Below are 27783 nucleotides of genomic sequence, written 5' to 3'. Positions count from 1 at the left end.
ACCAGAAATAATGAGATGTTTCAAACCTGTAGATTCTTGCTTGATGTTGGAAAATGGCACTTTTTTAATGTTTAGGGAGCATAACACTTTGAACAATTTCACGCTTCAGAACTGACAAGCCTACACGGCTGTATTATGTGGTATTATACTTTGGTCCACTATATATTGAAATATCATCTGCAAAGTACTGTACAAGAGGTTTTTATTAACATGTTATGTTTCGCTGTACTATAAAACCCCTGAACTGAATTAAATCCGGCAGGTCCCTAGCAAACTTGGGTTAACATCAGCCGAAGTGTCTCCAACTGATTATCGGAGAAATTAAAGGATGCACTTCAATCGTGGACAACTTTGTTTCCTAAGGGTCCTGAAATGAGAGTGCACCCCATCCCAGGCAGAGCCTTTCGTGATATTGGAGCCTTCATTTGCACTCTCTTGTTTCCAAGTGGCCAGTCTCCAAATTTACATCTCTTCCTGGGGCTCAGTAGTTGAAGGCTATGAAGATGTATGGTTTCACTGCAAGGGAGTATGCTTCCCTATAGATGTTGTTAGGTATACACTGTTTCCAGAAATAGGTGCATCTTAAGGTCAAAGAGATATGTAAGATTAAATAGGTGACTAAAAAAAGGGTCAGTTACTGTTCTGCCATCTACTCTTACCAGTATTAAATGCCTGCCGATAACCTTGTTAAAACCAGTCTCCTGGCTGAAATGTGACAGGATTGGAATCCATTAAGCTGTTTAAAATTTACTAGAATATTACTTGCCAAGTGTGAAGCACCTTCCCCTTGAGGACTAGACCTAGCACTGTCTAAACTTAATTGTACTAATCTCACAAATACTGTAGCATGGCAGGCAAGTACCGTTTTTTACAGATAAGGTTGCTGAGGCACAAACAACTAACAAGCCCCTAAGTGATACGGGACCCAGAAATAAAACACAGCCTTTATTTATTATAAAGAAATTAGGGAGTAAATTGCAAATGACTGTTTGCCTCTCCCTGAGACTGCTACTGCCTAGCAACGATTGCCAGATAGGATAAACTTCATTAACCATAAAAAGTTAAATGTCTAAAAGATATTAGGAGTGGTGATATGCAGTCTTGAGGTGTCTCTATACTATTTTGAAATATGATCTGGGTTATTTTGGGTCTAAGAGTAGCCCCAGCCTTGCCCATGCTACATGTATGCATGCATGTGCGTGCTCCTATGTGTATAATGCAATTTGCACTGCAGCGATGCTGTAATTCAGTATAGTAGGGAAATGCTTCTGCAGCCAAAATAAAAATTAGAAATCTTGCGCACTACATACAGAAGCTTCTCAGGAAATCATTCAAGCTCTCTCTTCCTGTCAGGCTGGGGAATATGCTTCTTAATTTCCCCTGACAGAAAACACATCACCTCATCAGCAGCCCTAGAAAACGGGAAAACATCCCTGCCGAAGAAGACCGACTGCCAAAGTCTTTCATTGCTGCAGCAGCCAGGGGCACAGGGACAGGGACAGGAGGGGTGTACTTCAGAAATTTCAGGGAAGTAGAATAATTTACCTTGCTGCCTGTGGAGTCTCACTGTTTTGCCTTGTGTTGCTGCAAAACATTCTTCTCATAGTCAACGTGTGACCCTTGAAGAATTAATTTGAGTCAGATGGTACATAGCCATTTAATTCTAAAAGAATAATTTATCCTCCTGAATCTGCATAATGTGAAATTCTCTTATGGTGCTTGAGCCAAGGCAAACATCTCGATGCAAAATCTGCACCTCACATCTCTCACACATTTAAGCGACAAATGCAGCTCAGTCACATACTGTGTGCTATGTGCATTAACCTGTAGCAGTGGTAATCTCCTCTGAAGTTACTGTGCAGTTTCTTAAAGGTGTTGTAGCACTACTAATAACAAAACTTGAATTTACTGAAATATTTGCTATTGCAGTTTGGCTTAAATGTGTAAGATATTTTCAATAAACCTCAATTCTCTTGAACAGTTGCATTTCTGAATCACACAGTTACATTCAGAGTCTGATTGTCCAAATGATACATCAGGACAGAGGATCTTTATAGACAGTTGTTATGACATGTATTGTTACTTCAGTATATTTGTATTGCTGGGCTGTTTTTTGTTTTGGGTTTTTTTGGCTTGGTTTGGTTTTGGTTTTTTTTAATAAACCAGTACTAAAGACGAGATGAGAACATTTTATTGTCACTCTGCAGACCTGTGGAACCCTTGCACCGATGTGTTTTTCCTCACACTAAAGGAGTAACTTTGTAAGTCAGAGTGACAGAGATCAGTGGTGTATAAGCACACTCCCTCTGGTAAATATACTAATATTGTGGGTTTATATAAATTACTACAATGGACTAGCTTCCTATTGCAGTGAAATTACACAGTCACATAGAGGACTGCATAACTCACATCGTCACATGAATGGTTCTAGCTCTCATGTAGCAAAGATGATTTTCAAGCTGCAAACTGGGTGGAAAGGGGTGGTGTCATGCCTGCACCAAGTGTCTGGGCAGCCTGAAACTCAGGTCTGGTGAGATTTAAATGTCTCTTCATTTTTGTGGGCATTAGACTCTTGGCACATAGTTGAGTAGAACACAGTGGAATAATTCAGTGTTTCCAAGAGCCGCTGACGTGATGATGAAGTCTGTGGCTGGAGGTTTTTCTGTCGTGGCTGGATGTTCATCTGCTGTGTGACAGAGATTGTCTCAATTTTTTATTTTTGAAATGGGCGTTTGCCAATCATTTAGGTGAAACAGGAGCCAGAGGACCCTTGGAAAAGAGTGGGACCTAGAAATGCTCCAGCAGGCCCAAGGTTGTGTGCTTCTACATCTAGCCCCGCAGAGATGGTGACTGCAGTAGATGATCAGTCCTTTGTAATGTACCCTCTGTGGGATGCAAAATCCTTCCAGTCCATACGTATGTGTGTGTATGGGTATATTCTGTACACACATACGTGTATGACAAACATAGGGAATGTATCTGTGTGTGCCAAGTATGGGTCAGCACATTGATGTTCTGATTTGGATATCTGGAGAGAGGTTATTGTATATAGTTCTCCAAGTTCCGAATACTCAGACCCAGGTCTTGACGGGCAATACATTCATGATTTTCATTTAGGTACATGTTGTGACTTTGAACATTTTAGAGCCAAGTTTACTGGCTGAGGCCTTTCTTTTGCCTATTAAATTCATGACTGCAATAATGGACTTTCATTGGCTTGGTTTCACAGATTTGTGCATCAGTGATTTGGGAGTTCAGAAATGTTAAAACTATGGGAGTAGCTACTTTGGTTTGAACTTAGTGAAACTTACTGGCTTTAGAAAATGCAACTGTTTTTCATCTGAGATGTATCTAAGAAAGCTAACAGATTAGGAAAACAACTTGCCCATCCCAAAGTTTTGTAGAATCAGTCCCTAAATGCTTGTTAAAATAAAACTTAATTCAGATAAAGTAATCATTCCTAATTTTAGTTGTAATACCTTGCTTTGACTCTACAGAGTATGTCTGAGGACATTGTAGCAGTAGGGTGTTTTTATTTGGACATACTGTGTTTTAACAGATGCTATTTTAAAATTCTGTCATAGAAGTATTTATTAGCAAATAAATATAAAACAAATCTCTCTAGGGTCAGGAGGGGGTTGTGGTGGTAGTTATTTTACCTTGCTTGTTTCCAATAGTGACAGGATGCAGTACTGTTTAATAAAATGTAATTTTTGCAGGGAGGGGATTTTGAAGTCCTTGAAAATTTTAGCACTTACAATCATGTATAGGTTAAGGAATGAGTAATGCAGTAAAAGTAACTCCCAAGGATGTAATTACAGGATACTGTTTGGTTGTGTACTGCTTGTCCTGCCAACATGAAGCAGCAGGCACACCGAGAAGAATATGGCTGGAGAAATTTGAGGAACATAATTGGGGCATGCTGGCAAGACTGGTGCGAGCAAACATCTCTCCTGTCTCCTCTGGTGCCCCACATCACTTTATATTGCTCATTTGAAGATGTCTAGGCATTTCTTAAAAATTATTCAAGTTGGAGCTGAACCATAGAATGGAAATAAATTTTTTTTGCATTGTAGAATTCCTCTGTATTTTAAAGATGCTTACATTCAATATCAATAATGAAGCTCCTCATTTAATTCAGTATACTGCTGCTCCTTGTAACCAGCCATAAATTCTCTACAGTCCTGTATGTGCTGATATACTAGAAAAAGCAGCATCTTGTTTATTAGTTCAATATCATCAAATAGCCAGGGGAATTCATGTAGGAGGCATTTTTACGCAGGACTTTTGCCTGAAAACAACTCCAGCAATGCCAATGGGAGGTTGCATATTTCTGTCTCATACTGTGAGAACGAGGAAGAAATTGGTTTTGATGTGCCTTCAAGTGCAAACACAAACTATGTGGAGAGGACTTGCTTTCTAGTGCATTGTTCCCAGCTGCAGTGGCTTAGCAGACCAAGTTCATTGGCATTTGTTACTAGCTTTTGAGTCTTTTCCAGATATAGCTGGCTGGAATTTGTTCAAGCATTTTACGTGTTGGTGTACAAGAAAGGGACACAGTTCCCTCACCCTCTCCCTGACAGTGTAGCTCGGCACCATTCCTACAGGATGGCAAAGGAATGAGAAGATAGCTTTGAACACCTCTGTGGAAGAGCTCCTAAAATGACAGATCTGAATAGCTGTTTCTAGTAGTTAGTTGTGCAGCTGCCTTGTTTTCATTCTCAGTGTGATAAATGGGATTTTGCCTGCTCTTGTGAATTCTTTTCAGAATTTAAAGCTATTGCCTTCCAGTGTGGACAGACATTTGAATGTGATTGAGCTACAGTTGAATTATAGCTCAAGAAGTCCCACTTCCCATCATCTTAGGTAGGTAGGTGTAGGTGCATCACAGTGTAGGTGCATGCTCTTAGCCTGTCCCTGCTGTGAAGGAAGAAGTTGTAGTTCAAGGCACAGCAAAAGGTCCGTCGGGTCCGGCTCAGGTGTCAGCTGGAATCCAGCACCATCTTCCACAGCATAATCTCAGTGGTAGTTCTTAGATCCAGTGATCTGACGTGTACTGTAAAACATAAGAAAAGACAAACCATTAGATGATAGTATGGCTGGAAACCACAGCTTGTAAGAGACTGAACGCAATCTTTTAAGATACACAGATTTCCCGAAGAGATCTTTCTTTCTTCTTAGTTGGTGCTATCACATCAGTTTGTTTGCAACTGTGTAATCTCCATGTGAGCAGACGGTGGCATTCTTAATTCCTAAATTAATTTTCTGTGGCTCATGGATGACAAAACACGTTGCTACCTTAGCAGTGCTGCAGACCAGATCGTCACAACAGCAGTAAAAATAGCTAATGTGGTACTTGCTAATAGCATATACTATAGCTCTTGAATATTGGGCATTTCCTTCTTCTCAGTTGCTCCGTAGTTTAAAGAGGAATTTCTCATTTGAGTGTGTCACTTCTGATGCCAATTTATCCTTTAATGTCTTCCAGCTTGCCACTTTAGAATTCCCTCCGAAGAAGCTCTTTGGAAACAAGGATGAACGAGTGATTGCAGAACGACGGAGTCACTTGGAGGTATGCCAACTTTTTAACATGCTTGTGCGGTGTATTTAGGTGGAGTACTCTCTGCTTGACCAACAGAAACCATTCCCATGTGGTCAAAGTTAAGAAGCCTGCTTGTAAGTACCAAGTGACTCGCTGCCTCGTTTAACACAGGAGATGGCAGCAGGAGATTGCAAAGTAATGAAACATGCCTTAAAAAAAGATAATAATCCTAGTCTAGGAAAAAAAAAAGCATCTCTTTAGAGATTCATAGGAGGTACATTTATTTAGGGGGGAAAGGTTGTGGGTGAGGTAAGTGTTCGCTGGAGACAGATGGTCTCTGTGCAAGACAAGATTAAAAAAATATTGCTACTTTAAATGCAATTTGTTAGCTGAAGATTTACTGTTTTATCATAGTTACTATATCCAAATATCTCATGACAGAAGGAAAGTGATATTTAGGCATCTTTGAGCTTTATTTTGTAACCCAGCTTTCTGAATAAGGTGGGTTTTTTTTTTCAATTAATTTTAAAAATTAATTTTATGGTGGACAAGGTTACGGAGTTTATGAGGGTTTGAGTTTGGGGTTTTTTTTGCCTTGTTCTGCAGTGCTATGTGGAGGGCATAATTGTGACTCCTATCACACATTAGATCTTTGTATTTCTATATTAATGCATGTGTTTATTGCAGCCCAGGGGCAGGAGGTGGGGTTTTGGGAAAGCAGAAGAAGAGGCATGAACAAAGACTAACCCATACGCTCTGCAACTGTATTGTAGCCACATGGGGATTACCTGATCATGCATGTCATTAAGAATTATGTTCTTTGTAGAGCTAAAGTAGCCTAAAGTAGTGCTTTAGAGAAATTAATATAAAAGTAGATTGCTTCCAACTGGAACCTTTTCTTCAATTTTTTCTACATACCTCACCTTTTCTTTGATCTACCAACAAAACATCCTCCCACTGACTTTTGATGTGAGGCTGTCTTACATGTAGCACAAAATGTAATCTGGTTTTTTTTTTTTTTTTTTTTTTTTTTTTTTTTTTTTTTTTTTGTTGTTGTTTGTTTCATGTCCTCTATAGACAGCATAAAGGTGTGGCTGTGTTCCAGTTTAGTACTCAGTTTGCATGCTTTTCTACCAGTAAGAAATTTAATCCCTTAATCTTTCTGACCTTTCATTGATTTTCTAACATATTTTATTTTAATGTTTCTAAATGTTAAAACTGCTGTGTATAGTGATGCTTTGATCATGGCCATGTAGTACTTATAGCTGTCTATATAGCCAGTTTTTATCTTAAAACTAGATTTATCTATTTAAACTAAATTAAGTCATTAAAACATTATTTCCTATATATTTTTCTAAGATAATAATAATATATGACCACTATTCACATGAATATGTTTTGCCATATGCCAGATAGCACACTTGGCCGTGCCACTCAATAATTGTGACAAATCACTCCGTGCTGGAGAAAGTGAAGATCCCCTGTGGCTAAGGGAGAGTTAGATAAAGAGGACAAGGAGCCAAGCAAATATTACATCCTTACCATGAGGAATTTGATGCAACAGGCTGATCAAAACCCCCTTATGCCTTATATCTCGATCTCTAATCATGGTATTTTCTTTTCACTATGTATTTTCAGTGGTTTGCTCTGGCTTTGCCAATGGCTGGAGAGTTTCTGCTAACATAAGCTGCAGCCTCCTTGGTGAAGAGTGGGAAAACCCATCTTAACTAGTCATGATTTCCTAAGTCATGTAATACTTTGAAGGCTCAAAGCACATCTTGAGTTGCATTGTGGAAGCGGAAGTTTTATTGCAATAGTGGACAACGACACAGGCATCAGTTGCGTTTAAAGTACTGACTGTTAATGCCTCGTGGCTGTCAATCTGGTATGAACCTTGAGCACACTGCAGTGGGCTAACTGGGAAGTAGTAAATAGATTGATTACCTTTGTAAGGGATGGGGTTTCTCAGCCTTTTGGCCATAGAGCGTTTCTCACGTGGGAGTTCAATCAGGTAAAAGGTGAGAGAGTTGGCCCTTGGCAGCAAGCAGAGTCATAGCTTGTATTCAGTTGGATTTCATACCTGGTCCCGTACCTTGCTTTGCAGAAAACCCTTTGCAGTCTCTTTCAAGCTTTGCAGGTGATGTGTTGTTATAGTTGTAATGTGGTATAAAAACTTACTTGATTGTTTGCATTGTTAGTCAAGAGTTTATGAGCTAATACAGCATTTTTAGAAAAGGAAAGCACAGCATCCAGGCCAGCAGAAATGTATATTCTCATCCAACATCTGAGATTGACTGAAAATAGATGACAGCCTGACAAATACCAATCTGATGTCGGTGTTCTGAACAAATATTCTGTATTGCCAGATCATTAGTAAAGTTGTCATCCCGGTGGTGGGTGACAAAAAGGTTGCTCTGCTCCTCCAGTTTTTGCATTAGGTATTTATACACCTTGAATAGGCTGTGACTTCACATTGTTTTTCCTGAACTTTCTGAAGTGGGATAGTACAGCTTTGGCTAGTCCAGTGCTCTCCACAAATCATCTCTAAGCAGCAGCAGTTTCTTTTTTTAATTTACCTTTTATTCTTTTTTTAAGTATGCACATAAATTAACATTCAAACTCCAAGGTGCAGCTGTGTGAGGGATAAGACAACTTAAGCTGTCGTTTCAAACAGCCTGACTAGAGTATTTGCTGAAATTAGCAGTTGGTTACTGAAATGGCCTTGCAGGCTCTTTTCTTTATATCAAAACTAAATTGCAGCTTTCGGTCTGATCTGGGAAAATGAAGCAAATAGACTGGGAGTCATTGTAGGAACAAACCTGCTCTTCCAATTAACTAAAGGTACAACAATCCGAGCCGGTTCTAGTGCAGATATCTGAATTGTTATTTTATTTGACTCACCTTGGCTTTAGTGAGGGAAATCTTCCTTGTGCCTAATTATAAAAAGATTTTTCCAAAACATCCTTTACAGGACAGTTTAGGAAGAGCTTGGTTTTTCCTGCATCTCTAGGATTCTTGCTGCAGTAGAAGTGCTAGGATGGCAGCGGGGGTTGTGGAACCTTTCAAGGCATCTGGAGTCAGGGGGCTGGCTGTAGGGTTTGCTTTGATTTAAGATTGTCATGTAGAGAGTTACCTTATTTCGGCTTGAGATTAGAAGTGGGCGTATTTCATCATAATGGGAATGGATTTACTTGGAGTGAGACTCCAGAGAGCCCCACGTTATGGGGATTGGGATTTAAAATCACAATAAATACAAAGTTTATGTAAAACATTAAGTTCTTTCATTTATCCTAGCTGGTACAAATGCTTCATAACCAAAAGCTTCACAATACCTCGTAGGTAGGAAAGTACACGTGTACTGGTTTTGTGTGAGATGATCCTGAGAAGTCTTTGATTTCTGGCATGATACCTAGTTGCAATGTAAACACTTTTGCTTTGGTCTTTGTTGGTCTAATATAAAGTCTTTTGAGCAATAGCTTACATTTCTGTAGAGTTTTGGAAAAATAACATGCAAGTTTGCACAAAGGTTTTGCCTATACATCTTGAGAGAAAACACCTAAATTGTATTTAAAATTACCTATCCAGAATGTCCTATTGCAATCTATTAGTTTTGTATTTCATGAGGGACCTGTTGCAAGGCAAAACTCTAAATTAATTTTTCCGCAGCCTTTAGACTGTAATTTCACTTCAGAGCCAACCTTGCTTGATTAAATCCACCTTAAATAAAACAGCCAAGAATTCTTTTGATTAAAGTTAATGAATAGAAGTTAGTGTGTATCTATCCTTTCATGCAATTAGAAATCAGTAGATAAGAGCATAGGATCATTTTTTTAATGAAATCAGGCAACGTGTATTCCTTTTTCTATTTTTTTAAGCAAAAACTTTGTAAGTGAAACCCATGTCACGAGATGTGTGGTTCAGTGAGTGTATCTGTTTCTGTTTTAACTGCAAAATATCTTATTCCTTGTTGAGTTGCTGGATTTGTGGATGACAGTAATAAGTTTTCCTGAAATCCCAACTTCTTTGGAATACTGCATTTCTATTATATCATTCCCCTGATTGTTTTTCTTCTTCTCTTAGACTCACACTTTCTTGTTCATTACTGAAAATGATTCTTAACCCCATTTTCCCATTGTGCAGCCAGAGAAACTGGGCAGGAGTCTGAGCTGACACAACAGACTGGGTCATGCTTCTTGACTCCTTGGTCAGAAGCCTTGCAGTTGCGGACCCACTAGGCTTTCTTTTCCGCTCTTGCTGTCACCAGTGTGCTTAGGAAAAAACAATTGCTATGCTGACAAAATCCCAACAGGTTGTTGCGTAAAGGAAGACAAGAACTCCCCCAAGCCTCAGCCTGTCTCCTTGTCTCTGTTCCCTGTTTCCCATTCCCTATTCCCACTGCTGCGTTTCGTCAGGTTTGTTTGTGGACAGCAAAGGGGAACAAGCAAAATCCCTGATCAGGGATGCACCGACAGACAGCTCAACGGTTGGTAGCAGTCCTGTGCTTCCTTTTGCTGCCACTTGCAGAGCTCAGGGAATGAATAAAGTCAGCCTGTAACAGTATGGTAAGGCCAGCCTACGTCAAGTTTTGTAGGAGCACATACATCTTCCTGGCTTTCTCTTTGCTCTTCTTTTTTTTTTTTTTTTTTTTTCTTGGTACTTTGAACCTCTTTAAAAGATAGACACGCTCAATTTATTTAAAATTAATAATACAATTGTCCTTAACCTTCTCACTTCCTGATGTCTGCTGATGAGGCTTTCAATGATAGGTGTTAATGCAAGAGGCAGAAATAAATCTTGTATGAACCGCATAATTCAATTTTGCTCTTGAATCTGTAGGACTGGCTGGGGAAGGCACTGTAGACACTGAACTGACTGAAATATTGCTGTTACTTACAGTCAAAATTAAGCTTTCAAAATAAGATTCTTTAACTTAGAAGCCAAATGTTTTGCACTAGTTTGTATTCTCACTTGAGTTCTTTTAAAGGTGATAATATCTGAGGTTTCTTTTGGTATAGGGCTCTAAAAGCTAGCCACTCCAATTTTCTCCTTTAAGAGTGAGACTCTGTTGGTTTTGCATGGCTCCAAGAATCTGGTTCTTAAGAAAAATGTGAAATAATGGAAATAGCACTTTTTCTTGAACTTGATTTCGTTCTTGTTATTTAAATGTATTAGCTTCAGAATTAACACCTTGGAGGCAACCAGCAAAAGGAACATCTGCAAAAAAAGAATAATCTCAAAATATTTGTTGACAAATTTGGGCAAGCTGAATGTCTGAGTCTGTCAGAGACCTCGTTTCTTGAGGTTGTCCTTGAAGTCATGAGGGCAGAAATATTTTAATGAGATTTTAGATGATTTGTCATCTGAATATTCAGTACGAACTTCATGAGTACATCCCACCGGTCTTTGTTTCACGGTCCCAGCCCTTAATATGTATAACTGGGACAACCCGCTCCATGCTAGTTGCAGGTGAATTGATGTTTCTATTGAAAAAACCCTGTCAAATGGGGTCAGAGTTATCATTTCTGTTTGATTTTTTTCCTGACTGACACCAGTCACAAAGACCTTTCAAAGCTACTGATTATGTGTCAGTTCAAAGTGATTATTAAAAGAAGTTATTAGACTCCAATATCAGCTTACAGCAACATCCCTAATACCAAAGATTTTCAAGATGAGCTTTAAAGACAGCTGCTTGCTGGCCTGGCTCTTGCAGACTGCATGCTTGGCTCTGACAGTGTGGTTGTAAATATTGCTCTTAGAAGCATCTCGGTGAGATGGACTTCAGAAAGCATCTAGAATACATTTGATAATTATTGACAGATAAAAGGAAGCTTTTCCTTTTCATACAGACGTAATGCACGCTAGGTATGACTGCTAGTGCAAAAGCAAACCGCTACAAATGTCAGTGTTTGATAATCCCAGAGAAGGTTGTTTCATACCTGTAGTCTGAACTACAAGAATGCAGCATCTGGGGAGTGATGGTTTTAATTTCCCACTAGAGGAACAGGGGTGCAACGGGAGCACAGAAGGAAAGAGCATTCACAAAGACAAGAGAAGAGCGTGTGTGGTTGGGCCATATTGTGAATATCAATTCTATGAAGCGCATGTGAACAGATCCTTTTCTAGCTTAGGTATAGTTAGTCTGAACCAAATGGCTTTCATAATCTCTAGTAACAGTTAAAAAAATTTAAGAACAAAAATGACTGCTTTTCAGCAACAACACTGAAGCCTTGCCTTGCCTGCAGACAGTAGGATTCTGTATTTAGCCATCCAAAAGTGATTTCACACATCAGGTTCCCATCCTTCCGTGCATCATCGGGGCTGCCCAAGGCACCTGGCTGTTCTTTGAAACAGAAGCTCTCAAAGAGGAGTTGTTGCAGCTCTCAGCATTGATTCATTTCATCTTTTTTTGGGTGGTGCTGCTTCTTGCGTGAGGCTCTGTTAGCTTCAGAAAGTGAATAAATAAAAATTAATTTTACTTATTGATTACAGTCACTAGATACAAATAACTAGAAATTAGGACTTTGCATACATCAGCAGTTGATCCCATACCAATAACATTTTATTTTGATTAAATACCATAGATTCAGCCAGACCCACAGCAAATGCAAGACATAATGGCAATAGACAATAAAGATGGCTGTTTGTTTAAAAGGAGTTAAAGCCCGGGTTATTTTCTGGATGAGTTAATTTTAAGCTCTGGTCCAACAGGCTGGAGGAAAGGAACAGTGAGCGTAAGCAGTGCCTTGGTCTCATTTGCTCATACTTGGTGCTTAACTCAAGGCCAGGTCTGAAAGCCTGTTTTGCAGAGTTTGCTAGAGGTAACTGTAATATACATACCCCTTTACAATGATTTTGGTGTTTCTTTAGGTATACAAAGTACCTCAAAAACCTGGATCTTTTGTGGTAAAATGTTTATTTCCATTACAAGAGAAGAATTAATTAGGATGTGCAATGTGGAGGCCTTTTTTTAATTTCCTTTTCAGAGATTTCAGAGTATCAGAAAAAAAGGAGGTGTGTTTATCATGATGTGGTAAGTTCAGAGTAAGCGACAGCATATATCTTACACTCCAGTTTAGCTCCACATCCTAACGTGTTTTGCTGTCAGTCCAGAACAAATTTCCCAGCATCCTTCTACATACCAAATTTTGAAGTTGTGTACCTTTATGGGTCTCCAGTAACGGCTCTCCACCTTCAGATGTGAGCAGGTGAATAAAGGGAGTGCTCGGCTAAGGCCGCTGGGTTGAACTCGATGCTTTCCCTTTTCAAAGCAAGTGTATCAGCCATCCTGCGGCACCCGATTCTGATTTTGGCAGAGGGAGTAGAGGGTGATGCATGTCATGGGCTTTGGGAGCTGTTTGCCAAGGCCACTCCGGCAGCCGACACGCTGTCGCTGCCGGCCTGGGGATGCGCAGTAAATCCAATCCTGTCGTTGTTCTTTCTGAACAGATTTTGACGGGACTTGTTTTGACTTGTGCTCCGAAGAAAAGATCGGTTTCCTTCACTAGTCGGGTCTGGTTTGATCTTTTTGAATATGGCCGTTCACTTCCAAAAGACGACTCACGCTGACCGAGCACCTGTAAATCACAGCCCTTGCTGCCTTTTTTCCCTGCCAGCCTACAATTCAGGTTTCGCTGGGGCTACTTGCAGCCAATGAACATAAGCTTTCAGCAAGCAGGCATTGTAAGAAATATTAAGTCCTGTGGATTTTAAATGAATTTCAGGCAGAATAAGATTGTAATTTGGGATGTAGACTGACTTCAGAAGTTAATTCAATTGATGTGGCATAATAGTAATTCAACAACATGTGCTTATGCCATTAGACTTGCACAGAAAAACACTGTAAATAGCTATAATGAATAGTTTGGATTTTGAAAACATAGGAGAGCAATTTCACCTTCATAACTGGCATCTCTCAGAATGCTTGTACATTACAAAAATTCAAAAAGGTGTATGAATTCAAGTAAATTTCAGTACTGCCCTGGGTAAAATTAAATTTTAGTGGCACTCAAACACTTCTGGAGATGTAGTGGTAAAATCTGCTTTTACCTGTATAGCTGTGGAGGAAGCTAGCCCTGATTCAAGCATTGTGCTGTGCATAAAAACATAGGGAGAGTTTCCCAAGGGGCTAAAAATTTAAGTCCTGTTTTTCCAATGGAATTTAGCTTCTTAAAGAGCTTGATTCTTACCCACTTAGTTCCAAAGTCATTTCAGTAGCTCTAAACATGCCCAAAGGAGTGGTATGTATGTTACTGCTGCTTCTCTCTCTGCTTTGGGGTAAGTCCGCCACCAACAGACTGCTGTGGCGTTAATGCCACTGCAGTGGCAAGAACACAATTCTCCATAGCCCAGGTTCGTAGCTCCGACAAAAGCAAAGGCTAAACTCTTTGCTATAAAAACAAAATTCTAGTTTTATAGATCCAGCATTTGCACCCATGGTAACATTTGGGGGCTGTACAGGTAAATCTGTTCACTAACAGAAGAGCTGTATTATGTTTTTGGTAGGATGTTTCAGTCTCATCTCCTTCTATCTAGCTCCTTAGAAAAGAAGCTCAATCTAACAAGTTAAGAGTTTACATATGTGTATCGCAGTCAAATCGCTAGGATGATTGCTAGTAAACTAAAAAAAGCCAACTTAGCATAATATGCCATACTTGTATTATTTCTGTTAAGGGAAACCCACAGATCCTGGTTTCTTAGGGCATGTAGCCAGCCCGCAGCACAGGCAGCCAGACCCTGCAGCAAATGCTCTGCTGCCCCCAAAGCTGCACCTGGCTACTACTTCCCAGCAGTAGGATTCCTGCGGTGCCAGGTTTGCTTCCCTCCACCGGTAAGAGGACATTCGTACAGGCAAAGGCTGTTGATGAGACAGCTGGAAGTTTAACACAGGTGTGCTTCGGAAGAGCCGGCGATGTGCATTGTGCATGGTTATACACAGAATTTAGTTTGGGTGGGAATTGTTGGTGTGTGGAGTGGAGTTGCATGTGTATGTATAAAACACAGGGTAAGGTCATACTGATTGGTAAGTTCTTTTTTTATTTATTTTTTTTTCAGTGACTACTAGGCATTATCTGTAAACAGCCTTGCTTCTGATTAGACCTAATCAAAGTGAACAGGAAGGGTTTGATTAAAACGAGTCAATCCTTTATTCTTGGCTTGTGTAATGTGAAGTCAGTTAATCCAGCCTTGAGCTTAATTAATGTCTTGCAATCTGAAGCAAATACACCCCACCCCCCTTTAATATTATGACTAATATGGTGGTGACTTGTCATTTTCAAACATGTGAATCTGTCTTTATTCTCCTGAAAAAACTCTCTGTGCTCACACAAGTCATGTGTGACTAGAGCAAGGTCTCTGGTACCTATGGGATAGATATGTTCCGGAGGCATTTGTTACCTCTGACTCCTTGAGGAAACTTTGCACAACATTGACAGTATCTAATACTGTATTTATTTATTTATTTATTTGTAAGGAGAACCCAGCTATCCTGGTCTTTCTGCAAAAGGTATTGGCCCAGGTGATCATGTCATAATTTTAGAAGATTTCTCTCCCAGTTTTTCACAGAACTAAGACCCTTCAGGCACCAGGTAGTCTCCCAGGCAGTAAGTCTTTTTCTCATTGCTGTGAAATCACAGCTGCACGTAATCACCTACGGGTGTGTGCAGGAGATAAATGTGTATGGATCTAGAGGTCACATTAGGTACATCCTGAAGGGCCTGAAATATCACTTGAGATATTGAATAACCCATGCTGTCCTGCTCACATGTGTTACTCAGATCTGCTTTATGATTTGCAATATATGTCAAGGTGTTGGGGAAAAGAATTGAAGCCTTGTGTTTTCTTTATTAAAAAAAACAACAAAAACACAGAAGACAAAAATGTTTCTGTGCTAGTTATATCTGATGAGTGGAGAGTTGATCTGAATTGCTGGAGGTGAAGATTTTAGTCATAGCCTATGTTTGGTCCCCCATCCTCTTGAGCAGCTGTACTCCAAAGTAATGCCACCTCTTATTTTATATTCTTGCTATCAGCCAAATTAATAAATCCAGAAATGGATTTGAATCTACTTTTAGAGAGCTATCAGAGCATTATGCTGGCAATTATTCACTCCTAATTAGACAGTTTAGCCCTCAGGTGGTCCCTAAGGGAAGGGGAGACGGTTTGAGTGGCAGTCACAGGGCAGAAGCTTAACTGCGGTGAGATGAATCATGACCTGGAGGGCCAAGCTGGCCTTGCAGATCACAGGAGGAGCCTGCTGGGATCACTGCCTGGACAAAACACCTTAGTTTGGACAGCTTGCGTACCCCTTCCTGGGTAATGTTGGGGCGTTTGGCATAAGAGAACCCGCTGCCTTGGAACTCAGTTCATAAAGAAGCTTCCTATATTATGGCTCACTGCTTTCCTTGTCCTCCACACCTGACCCAGATGATCCGGTCCATGTGGTGGCTGTGATGGTGGTGAGTGTCCAGGATGAGGCAAAGCTGGTGTGGCTTGCTGCCATTTCCCTACGGGTTCCTGTCATCTGCGCTCCAGCCCTGGCTGACCTCCTTGTGCAGCACGTTAATGCCCTCTGACTTTTGCCATTAAGAAAAAAAAAAACACAAGGAAGAAGCAGATCCAATGAGAATTTTGAATCCTATTTTTCTTGGGAAGATACATGATCTTTTCTCATCAGATCCTGTATATAGAATCACCCCAGACAGGGCCCTTTGCCAGCCTGAGGTCCCTGTGGGACACCGAAACCTGCTGTTTAAGCCTAGGGGGTTTTTTGTCACAAGAGACTGTAGTTGGTGATGATAGCTGCTGGCATTTCTGCAGAGCTTTGTATTTGAAGAGCTACCCTGGAAGTAATTTTTTTTTTCCTCTTCAAGACACCAATGGAAGGGTCCAAAATAGAGAAGGCTGATTAATTTGGGAAAGGATCCCCAAATGTTCATTTTCCTTTGCATATGATCAACGATTTATTTCTAGGAGACAAAGGCAGGAGGTACACTCCCGTTTCTGCATTCCAGCAGGCTCCCTTTACATCTGTTGTCTTCTCAGCAGATCCTTGGTTTTGTGATCACGGATTGGAAGTGAAGCATGTTCCTGTTTTCTTGCTTTGGGCTAGAGTCTTCCTCAGAAAGATCTTGCTTTGCAAATACCTAATTGCAGCATAACGTGGTTTTTAAGGCTCAGGGAATATGCTACAATCTGTCTCTCTCTCTTTTTTTTTTTTAATCAGGTTCTTACTCTATAGAAAACAGCTGTTGATACCTGTGTATGCTTTGCTCTGTGAATAATTCAAATCAAGATTTGATTTAAAGCTTGCAGCACTTAACACTAGTCGACAGAATAATTATGTGATTGGTGCGAGCAGTGAGATGAGCAAGTTAATTAGTCCTGCCTCAGCCACCAGTGACCTTTTGGTAAAGCTTTTGACCATCACATTGACGTGTAGGTATTGAAAGGGTGGTAAGCTATTGTTTCAAAAATCCCCAAAACCTTGTAAGGTTTATCTTACTGAAGTTTGGTGCTTCCAGCTCTGTCAAATATTAGGTGATATTTATAATGCTAATTGTAAAGTCTTGTATTTAAAGAATTTAGAATGCTGGCTTTTTTGAGGAAATCACTAGAAACAGCAGTAGGCGAGAGAAATCTCAAAGTTTCTTCACTTTATGGAAGTACCAGAGTTGATGATTTTTTAATCACACCAAAGTTTAATGAAAAATTGCAATTCTTTCAGAGCTCTGCTATTGGTCTCTGAGGCTGTCGCCGTTTGTAATGGATTATGAGAACAATGTAATTGAACTGAATTCCTCTTTAATATGCCACAATTGAAGGGATGATAAGAACACTTTCACATTCCAGAAAGCTTTTTGATTGTAATAATTTTAATAACTTTAAATTAAGTTATGGATTTATATTTAAAATGTATAAAATTATGTGGTCCCCACATCACGAAGTGGTGCGAAAATCATTAGAATGACTTTGCTGTGCTGATGGATTGAGCATGAGATGAACACTGGCCTACTGCTAAAAAGGTGAACCCTATTAAAATGATTTTTAATAAGCTTTTTAAATGGTTACCATTTCATTATTCACATAATTAAAAGGGAGGGAAAGCTACTCAGTCTAGTAAGTAAAGAAAAACCTTTGGGCCTCACACCACTTTCTCCAGTCTTGTTTCATTTGCAAATGCTTGGAATGCAAAGTTAAAACTTGCAGATATGGCTGTCGTAAATTTTAAGTTAAAGGCCATGAAGATTGTAATGTGTGCCTAGAGGGCAAACCCACTGCTTTTCCTATTTTGGATATTTTTTTTTTTTAACCTGGCTTTCTATCTTTAAGTGTTTTGTGCATATAAAGAGTCTTTCCATTCTCTAAACTGGTGTTCCTGAATGCGTGTTTAGACTGGGCAACCACTATGACTGATGTGTAAGTTACCCATTTTACATCCCTGTTGCAGTGCCAGGGTCCTGTGCCCTCACACAGAGATGTTTACAAATTTATAATTAGGACGTTTTCCAGCAAACCAGCATTGTAGCAGGTTGAATGCTATTAGTGAAATGAAACTCCTAAATGCATTTGGAAGAGCACTGATTACCAGACTAAATAATCCAGAAAAAATGGCTAGAGTTTTGAAAGGCTAACAAACAAAAATGAGTAATAAAACCAAGCCTTTTGGAATATTTGTAGCAGTTACCTAGTTTTTTCTTTCCAAGGTAACCATGCAAAGCTAGCAAAAGTAGGATTGCTGTAACGTTGGGCTTTGCATACCAGGGACGACGATTTAGATGCTCTCAGTGAAGTGCTGGTAGGAAGTCACAGCACCAATTTGTATAACATTTGGACATGTTTCTATGAAGGCATCCTGAGCTTGCCAGTCTCTGCTAAGAATTTTTTTTAAAGGAATACATAACGAGATACCAGAGTGTTTCCCACCTACTTTTAACTCGGCACAAATAATGCTATTCTGTAGATAGAGAAAAATCCTGTCTGCTGCTGGAAATAGATTTAATAAGAAAGCTTTGAAAACAACTCTCCCCCTGCCCACTGAGCCCTGAGAGAGAAGATCCTTTAATCTAGCCTTGCTCCCACTCCAGCAGCTTGCAGTGGTCTCCTGCATTGCAATAAAGTCATGTTGAGTCTCTTTTGGATCTCTAAGACAGTTTTCTTGTCGTCATCTCTGGCACTTGGTGTTGATGTGCTCTGCCCCTCTCCCAGCTTGCTGTGACCCTCATTCTCTCCCTATCCCATCTGAAATTGGGAAGCATCTTTCCACGCACCAGTAAGGAGCACTCTTTCTTCCCTTTCTCCTGCTACTTTCGTCCACTTTGTTGTCCACGTTGCAGCCAACAGGACAGAGCAACCTTCCCCCTTACTGCTCAGCCACAGCACTCAAATCCAGGCACATGCTTGTGGTGTTAGCAAACACTTCTGCCATCAATCGCTATTTCCTCACTATGGAATTCACTGCTAGCCAGCGGATTTGGGCAGAGCAGCCTTTTTTTTTTTTTCTCTGAAGCAACAGCTTTTTTTTGTGTCGAGGGCATATCAGCTCTGTGTTATGCTAACACATCAGCATTGCAATCAAGGACAAATGCAGATAGGGGTTTTATAAGAGGGCTAATTTGCTCGGAGCACATAATGCCAAGCCATATGGCTGGAAACCTTCATACAGAATTAATTCCATCATAATCTGGTAGGGTCTGCTTGTTGCCATTTTCCCAAGGATCTTTTTCACGTTCAGAGAATCTGTGATACTCACCGAGCAACTCCGGTGTGCAGAACTGGGAAAATAAGTATACCTGCTGTTCCTAGTGTTTCCCTGTCAGATAAGTATATGCTTATAGCAGAGGGTGTTGGGTTTTTTTTCTACTCTACTATTAGAGCTATCATGATAAAACAATGAGTAATGGCTCTACGAGGAAAGCCATGACAGTCAATTATCTGGCCATACATACCAAGGTGAATGCAATAGGTCTTGTAATGTCTCTGGCGAGATATTTTGGTACCTTTGAGTCTTCGGTAGCCATAAACCGGAATTACTGCAGTAACTTCTCAGCAGAGTGTTAAAACCCTTAACAGGATGCCATGTTTTACATTTGATTTTCTACCGTATTCATCCTTCAGGCATTACTGGATTGGGACCTTTTTTAAAGGGCCCTACTTTGTGAACTAATTATGACAAACGTTGATATGACATCTGTTGCTCACTTTAAATTACCTCTTAGTCTGTTGGAATTAATCTTGAAGGCATTTTTATAATGGATTTTTTTTCATGAACGTTAATACAACCTGTGGGAGACCTACATAAAAAAGAAAATTCACCAGTCCTGCCAAGAGAATAGCTTGTGCCAGCTGCCTTTTTTGTTTGTTTTTCGTTATCCTGCTTTCTCTGGTATTAATACAGCTGGTTTCCAAGGCATTTAAATAGATAACAGGTTATAGTATGGAGGAATTCTCCTTGAGAAGAGAGTGAATAATTAGGACTTCTTCCTGAACAAACCGCTTCTGTGCCCCAAAAGCTTCTGCACTGAAATAACTAAACCTTGTGTTCTGCAGAGGAGATTGTGCTCTTCTGTCTTGCAGATACATTTCCCACTGAACCCAAGATTAGAGAATAATTTCTCAAGTTATCTTTTTCCATGGTCAGTCTGTAGCAGAGCAAACAAGTTTTATCTCTGTGCTCCAGATGAGTTTTCCCTCACAGCTATGTGGATGACACTGGGTACTTTTTTAGCACCTATCTGATCAACATTTTATCTACTGTGTTTCATTCAGAAGTTATAAATATGACTTACTAAATCATGCTAAATGATAGTAATAATTCAACCCATATGTGAAGGAAACCATCAGGTTTGTGAAAACTAGCTTTGTTTTAGTGTACATCTGTCACAATGTCTCTAGGCACAAGTGGATGTGAGTTGCACAGTGGTTGATGATTAGCTTTTGGAAGGGGGAATGCTTCTCCACGTGTAAGACTTAAAAACAAAAAAAAAAAAGAAAAAAGAAAGAGGGTAGCTCAGTGAAAAGATTCTGGTAGGTTCTGAGCTAGTATGGAAGTCATGCAGTCTTTGTGCAGATGGCCTTGATCAAAACAAATCCTTTTTGATGCAAGGATAGTGGAGGCTTGATGAAGGAAAGATCTCTGAAGTCCTTTTGTGTCCATATGTAGTGAAATTCCTGCAGAACGGATTTGAGGTTTGCACCTGCCATAGTGTTTGGTAATGCTAGACGGCAGTATTAGCAGGTCATGATTAGCAGAAAGTGTTACGTAACTACAGAACAAACCAGAAAACATCACACAAGCACAGAATAAAACACTTACTAAGCTTGGCAGAGGAAGAAATGGAAAATGGTTCTTTTCTGCTTTTTCTAAGCTTCACGCAGACATTTCAGTAGAATTGTTTTATGGATGGATTTAAATGCTGGTGGTTGTTAAAAGGAGTTTGCACAGTCCAAGGAGATCTTGTCTCTTTTTTTTTTTTTTTTTTTCTTTTTCTTTTCCTTCACATACTGCTGTTCATTTAACTCTTCAAAGTGCTTGTAATCAGTTTGATCAAGTGAATCTTATGAGATCTTGCGTTTTGTTCCACAGAAATACCTCAGGAGCTTTTTCTCTGCAATGCTGAAGTCTCCATCGTCTCCGTTGCACATTGATAAAGTGGGGCTAACTCTGTCAAAATACACCATCTGTGAATTCTCCCCCTTCTTCAGGAAAGGTGTTTTTGACTATAGCAGCCACGGGACCAGCTAACTTTTGGGCCAGGACCCTTATGCCAGAGGAGCACAGTCGAGTGGTGCCTTCACTTTCATGGTGTGAGAGAAATGAGGGGAAGAAAAAGAAGTATCTTCCTCCATACCCGGAACATTTTTTTCAAAGCAACTCCATTTAAGACTATTTAAGCTACACCCCAGCGCTAGCCTGTGTCCTTTACCAGTTCTCATACTAGTGCCTGCATTTTCCTGGCATGGGGTATACAGATATTTTTCTGTAAGTTGCGCTGTTAATATTGTAAAAAGATTCTGACTCTCATGCTGAGTTTGGATCCGCTCCTTTGCAGGAGTGCTTCCTTCCCATTTGCTCAGACAATTTGTTCTGGTGGGGCGAGAGCATCTCGTGTTTACGGTGTCGGTGTGTCATGCTGACAGAGGGTTTCTGAGCAGCCTTTTGGTTTCTGTCCAAGCTGTTCCATAAAGAACACTTCCTCGGTTGTTTCCTTATAGCATACTGTCGTGTTTAAAGTAATGCTCGTATTCCACTGTTGTTTCCTTCCCCCACCTCCCGCCAGACACACATTTTAACTATTTGATTGTATAATTGTATAGTTTTCCTCAGAAGAATTAAAGGGCCTGGGTAACTTGAATGTTTACAAAAATATATGCAGCAGAAAGAATATAATTTAAACCCTGTAAAAGTCTTCCACACCTGGCTGTTTTGAGGCAGAATGAATCACTCGCCATTAATTAAGAAGCAGAGGAAGCAATAGTTACTGAAGAATGCAGTCAGCATCTTTTTAGATTTTCTAATTACCCAGACTGTAAGTGGATACTGTGCACTGTACAGAGCTCATGGCTATGCATAAAGCTAATGCAAAGTGCTATACTTCTTTTTTTTTTTTTTTTAAAAAAAAACCTTCTTCACAATAACATAACATTGTAAAATCTGAGTTTTATTTTCATCTGTTAAAATTTACAGGATTTGACTAATAGTACTTTAAAATTACTCAGGACTCATTCAGACTTGCACATGTATATACAGGTAAAACTCATTTTATATTGCTGCAAATCCAAAAATATATGTATACACTGTGACTGGAATTGAGTATGTGTACATGTTAATGTATTATTGGTTGTGCATATTAAAGTGCATAATGAAAGGTAAGTTTTGTGTACCATTTGTTAGGAGCGTGAAGCATTCATTATTTGTGAGTTGCCATCATTGACCACTGGTAGGTCTTGCTAATCAAACTATTTCATGTTGTAGAAAATGATTATTAAAACCTAAAGTAACAACACTGGTTGTTTACAACATTATTTCATGACCTAAATTATAGGAACAGTAATATTTTACAATTGATATGATGTATAAAGATAACTGGGTTTGTTTACTAAGTCTAGCCTGTTGCGATAAGCAGTGCTAATTTAAAAAAACCAATATTAGAATGGATCACTTAAACTTTGAGAGCATTTTTATTATTTTAATTTATTTCAGTGAAAACAAAAATTAGGGTAAAATTTCTAAACCACGGGAGCCCTATTATCAGCAGGGTAGGCTTTAATGTCTTTGGGTATGTCTGACTGTATCTGACTCTATCTGGCTTAGGCAGCTTAATACCCTCAGTTGTGAGCCTGGTTTTTAAGCGAAGCATTCCAGTCAAACCTGCTGATTCTGAAACTGGTTTTGCACCATGTCCCAGCTGTTCGCAGTCTCCCTCGTGCACACTGGAGCACTGACTTCACATGCGCTGCATCACTCAGAGGGACCCGACCTCATGATCCTTACAGTGCTCTGTGCCTGCACCACGCTGCTCCGGTCTCTGCCAGGCCCTTCCTGTGCACAGGTGTCCCCTGCCCCGCTCCGTCCTCACCCCGTGCTCTGGCTTTGCTTGTGCCTCCCAAATCGGAAGGCGGAGGCTGGGCGCTGGCTGGCTGGGTCTGCTGGTTTTCAGATTTGATCCTAAATCTCGCTTCAAAACCTGAGAGTCTCTTCTGTTTCTCCCTCTCTCTTGGCCTGCTCCCTCTCCTACCTCCTTGCAACGCTGCATGATAAAGAATTAATGCTTCAGAGTTTTAAAAAATGAATTTTGCGTAAGTGTGGAGGGTGATTTCCCGTGTGCCGCTTCTGTGAAAGGACCTGGTGGGCCAAGAAATAGCAAGCTGCTTTACCTGCTGCACGAACCCGGTTTCTGCAGATGTCCTACCTGCCAAGCCACCGGCGGTGCCAGGGGCTGCTCCGTGGCCAGCAGCGCCGAGCCTGGCAGGAGAACTGCCCTGCCACATGGTGATCGCTGCTCTGTGAGAAGGTGTGAGTGCCAGGGCTCCCAGGGGTGAGTCCCATCCTTCATGTCACTTTGGGTTCGGAGAAACTGTTTAAGAAAGACGCAGCTAGACAGAGAGGTAAGTTGAGTGAAAAATAGGAACGTTTGTATTTTTCACATGAATTTAAGACTTGTGCTGGGTTACTGTCAACAGTACAAATTAATTCAGGGAGGACCAGATGCTCTGGTGGTATAAACCTGCCAATAAGGTGGCTGATTTATGTTGGCTAGTTTATCTGTCCTGCGGCTGCCTTAAATGTGTACATTGCAAATAACAAAGTAAAGACCGATTAATCACTCCATTTAAAATGTCATCAAGTTAAAAGGCACAGAAATGCAAGTGTGAACATGTAGTTAGGACCACAACTCCAGGCTACCAGCTTTTGCCACCTTCTTATCTGTCCTTCAATGGTATCCAGAGTTTAATCAATGACTGCAAGCTCAAGCTAGGCTAAGAGGCATCTTTTAATAATTTTATCAATAAAAAATATGATGGTTCTTTATAACCTACAGTCTTTAAACCCAGATTTCATAAGAAGTTTTCAGGAGAAGCTGAAATGCATGTCAAAATTATTAGCCGTTTTCAAGATGTTCCAACTGCGTTTCTGTGAAGATGCCCTCAGGCTTTAAAATTCTCCATGCAATTTATATTCAAAATATTGTCACTTTCGAAAACATTGTGAAAGCTGTCTTCAGGGCTGGTACAGTTTTTTGGGTTGGGGTGGGTTTTTTTGGTTGTTGACTTTTTTTCCAAATTGCCTCTGTAATGGGGCTTGTGAGCTTTGCATCAGCAAAGTCCTTAAGTGAAACTTGAACTTCTGTATCAGGATTATTTATATTTCAAGCAAATGGTGTGTTTAAGTCCTTTACTGTACTGGGGCCATCGTTCTTACCTATGTAACTGAAGTTGTGCCTCCATTTAAGTCACCAAACCACTTGGCTCATATCCTTGCTGACCCTACAGGAATTTTTTTATCAATAGGGATGCACAAAAAAAGTCTGAAAGGCACATTGGAGGTGGTGCTGGGCTGTTTTTCTGCATGATAACTTGATCAAAATTTTTTTGTCGATAGGGATGCACAAAGAAGTCCGGAAGGCACACTGGAGATGGTGCTGGACAAAAACAATGCATGACAACTTGATCAAGATGCAAAAAACCTTTGGGCAAAGACTTCTTGTTGGTCTTGATCCTCCACGCCTTTATCTAGAAGTGCTGTTCCCCTAAAGATGCTGCTTGTAGGTAAGAAGTAGAGCAGCCGCCAGGGCACGGCTCCTGGCAGTCCCCTGGCTCCACAGGCTGCCCTGCCCAGCCCTGAGAGCCCACAGGGTCAGTTATAAACTGCTGCTCAGGTGCCACGGTTGGAGGTGACGTTAGAGATGAGGGTCTTCAGAATTGCCCTAAAAATGAGGGGGGGGGGGGGGGGGGGGGGAACCCATCTGTCTAGAGCTTGGCTGGTTACTTGGAGTATTTGCAGCTGTTGCTGATAAAATGAACTGAAATACGTAAACTAAAAAAGAAAGACGAAAAAAACCAAACACGTGGGGCACTGAATGTGTTGCTCTAGGCAATCAGACCCAGTCTTTCCAGTTTAATCAGTGGGCCTTTAAAAGGTGTTGCAGAATTTCCTATTTACTGTCCCTGCAACCTATCCCCTGTACATGAGAATAAGAAATACGTTTGTACTAGACTGTGATAAAGCTTGAAATTTTATATGCTGCTGGCTCACTGAAGCCACAAAATTGGAAGAAATGAATTATTTTTAACTTAGCAAGATTGTTATGTCCACCCTTGGGTTTATTTCCTCTGTGTTTCATTAGATCTTGGGGGAGGAAGAAAAAGTTTGATAAGCTGAAGAGCAAAAAATTTGTTGGCTTCCAACCTCATCATGGGAAATAGAAGATGTTCCTTTGCAGGGAAGACTTCACAAGCAATTAAGATCAATGGAGTTGTATAGGCTCTGAGATGCAGTTAAAGGGTTGAAGTCAGGATATATTTTCTTGGCAGACCTATGAAGTGAATTTTTGATATACTGGAACCTGCCACTTTTTTAAAAAAAATTTTTATTATTATTTTAAGAGAATGTTTTCTTTCATAATTGGTTGCAGACCAGGATGCTGTTGTAGATGCAGTTTTTCTTCTTTTCAGTACAATGACAACAAAGTTGATAAGAAAAAGAGAAGAAACAGGTAGAGAAAGTGAGCTTTGACCTGAAAATGCTTTTTGTGGGAAATAAGTAAACTTCTATGGTGCCATACTGTCTATTGTGGTGAAATCAGTAAAAGAGCTTGTCCAACTAGACAAAAATACCAGATTACAAAAGATATTGGTCTTTTGTCTTCTTGAGATTGAATTTTAAAACCGTTTTTAAAGGGGGGAGAGAGGGGGAGAGAGCGTTGCGTGTGTGCCAGCCTTATCACAGTAATGTCTGATAAAATGGAGGCAAGATTTCAGACTAGAGGCTTTAGCCTCATGTCTCCAGTGTGTAACAAGCCTTAGCAGCAAAAAATGCTGGTGGCAGCCTGGGAAGTGCTGTTTCTGTTTTCTTCTTTATTTTCTTTATGAACACCGACACTTTTTTCCAGGGCCATGCTGACAGCTGAAGTGTCAGCTCCCCGTAGCACAGCTTGTGCACTCACACAGGGTTTCAGTAGCATTTTTGTTGTTGTTTTTAAGAAATCGTTCTTTGAAAAAGAACTAGGTCTAAGAAAAAAGTCTACAGACTTTTTCAAAGTCCTTCTTGGTTTCTTTTGCTAGCTTCTTCTATCTTCTCATACCAGTTTTGTGTGGATGGCTTGTTCTCATTCTCCCTAAGTTTTCAGTTTTTTTCCCTTCTGTTTTCTTGTTTTGCAGATGGTTTAGAAGAATGTGTTGGGAAGAGTTGAAGAAAATCCTTTATTATCTGAAAAGAGGTAGTTATCTCATCATCTTCTGATCTAGCAAAGTGGAACACAAGTTTTTGATCTTTTTACATATTTTGAAGTTCTGAGCCTTCAAAGGTCTCACATGCTACAGCTTTCTTGGGCATTATTGTACTTTTTCATGATCATTCCTGTGTTCTTTTCCATTGTAATTAACATTTGACATGAGCCTTTCTTCAAACAATGTGTTTGAGGAGAGGGAGCCTTCTACTTAATGATACCTCCTGTTCAGGTCAGGAGGTCTTTGTAGGACTGCTTTTTGTCACCATCCTTGCCCAACAGCATATTTTCTCCATGTTAACCTGTTTTAATGTTATCTTGAGACAGGGGGTTGCCTCTAGTAATCTGTTTTTCTGTTTCCTTAAGATACAGATTGGAAATTGCGAATTGAAACCAGGTTTTAGTCACATTCTGCAAAAATTGGTGTTCGTGGTTTTGGTATTGTGAGTTAAATCAGAAATCAGAATCTTAAAAATGAAGAGGTGAAAAAAGAGATGATATTGTTGTTATTATCATTATTATTTTTATTATAATACCTGGGAAATCTCAGTGTGTTTTCAGGACTTCTGCGTCATGGTTGTGTTTTATTCCCAGATGTGGATAGCTAGGAGATGCATGGGTTGGAAATTACTCCTCTCCGTGGTGCAAATGAGTGTACTACTAAAGAGAGCTTCAACAATTGTTCTGTGGAAACTGAAACCATCTGTGTATCAAATCACCTGTTGTTCCCATTGAGTTCCAGAGGAGAAAGGTAATGCACTGCTGGTGAAAAAGCAAGGCATGGCACATTTCCATCCATAACCACCTCTAATTCTCATTTTAGTAGCTGAGCAGCAGGGGAAGAGTGCTGGACAATGTAGGGGCAATAGAGCCCTCTGAAAGGTTAGCATAAGACTGCGTGAGCAATTACGCATATAACTCAGTTTGTCCTGTATTCCAATCTGTCCAGTTTTGTGCTCAGGAGTCTTCATTACTGCAGTATGGATAAAAGAAACTGCCAATTCTGGGAAGCAAGTCCTTCCAGGAGGTCCGGCGGATGCCTCTGTACTCCAACACGAAAAGGTTGCTCAACAGCGTGTGAAATCAGTCTTGGACAAGCTTCCAAGCTGCCCGAGCATATTCATTCTGGCTTTCATAAGCAGGTGCTTGGGTTTATGTGTCCAGATGAAGTTACCTCTTAACATCTTAATTATGTTCCGGAGTTTGGCTTTAGCTGTTGTGTGAGTAGCACTGGGTGTTGTTAGGAAAGGCAATGGAGAATGGAAGTATGCCAAAAAAAAATTGCCAGAAAATTTAAAA

At 40.1% G+C, this 27783-nt stretch overlaps 1 protein-coding gene across 3 annotated transcripts in view; it reads left to right on the top strand.

Annotated features, from left to right (window-relative positions):
• Positions 1-22142, top strand: part of KIF16B (kinesin family member 16B) — a 166652-nt gene extending 144510 nt beyond the window's left edge. For all 3 annotated transcript variants that reach the window (XM_080408507.1, XM_080408504.1, XM_080408503.1), the window contains 2 exons: positions 5489-5572; positions 21123-22142. In XM_080408507.1, coding sequence (XP_080264633.1) covers positions 5489-5572; positions 21123-21281 — 243 coding nt within the window. In that variant the 3' untranslated portion in view covers positions 21282-22142. The remainder of the gene's footprint in view (positions 1-5488; positions 5573-21122) is intronic.
• The last annotated feature ends 5641 nt before the right edge of the window (positions 22143-27783 follow it).

The sequence above is a fragment of the Falco punctatus genome (genome assembly GCF_963210335.1).
Source record: "Falco punctatus genome assembly, chromosome: 12".
NCBI classification, from domain to species: domain Eukaryota; kingdom Metazoa; phylum Chordata; class Aves; order Falconiformes; family Falconidae; genus Falco; species Falco punctatus.
This window is presented reverse-complemented; position numbering and strand designations above follow the sequence as displayed.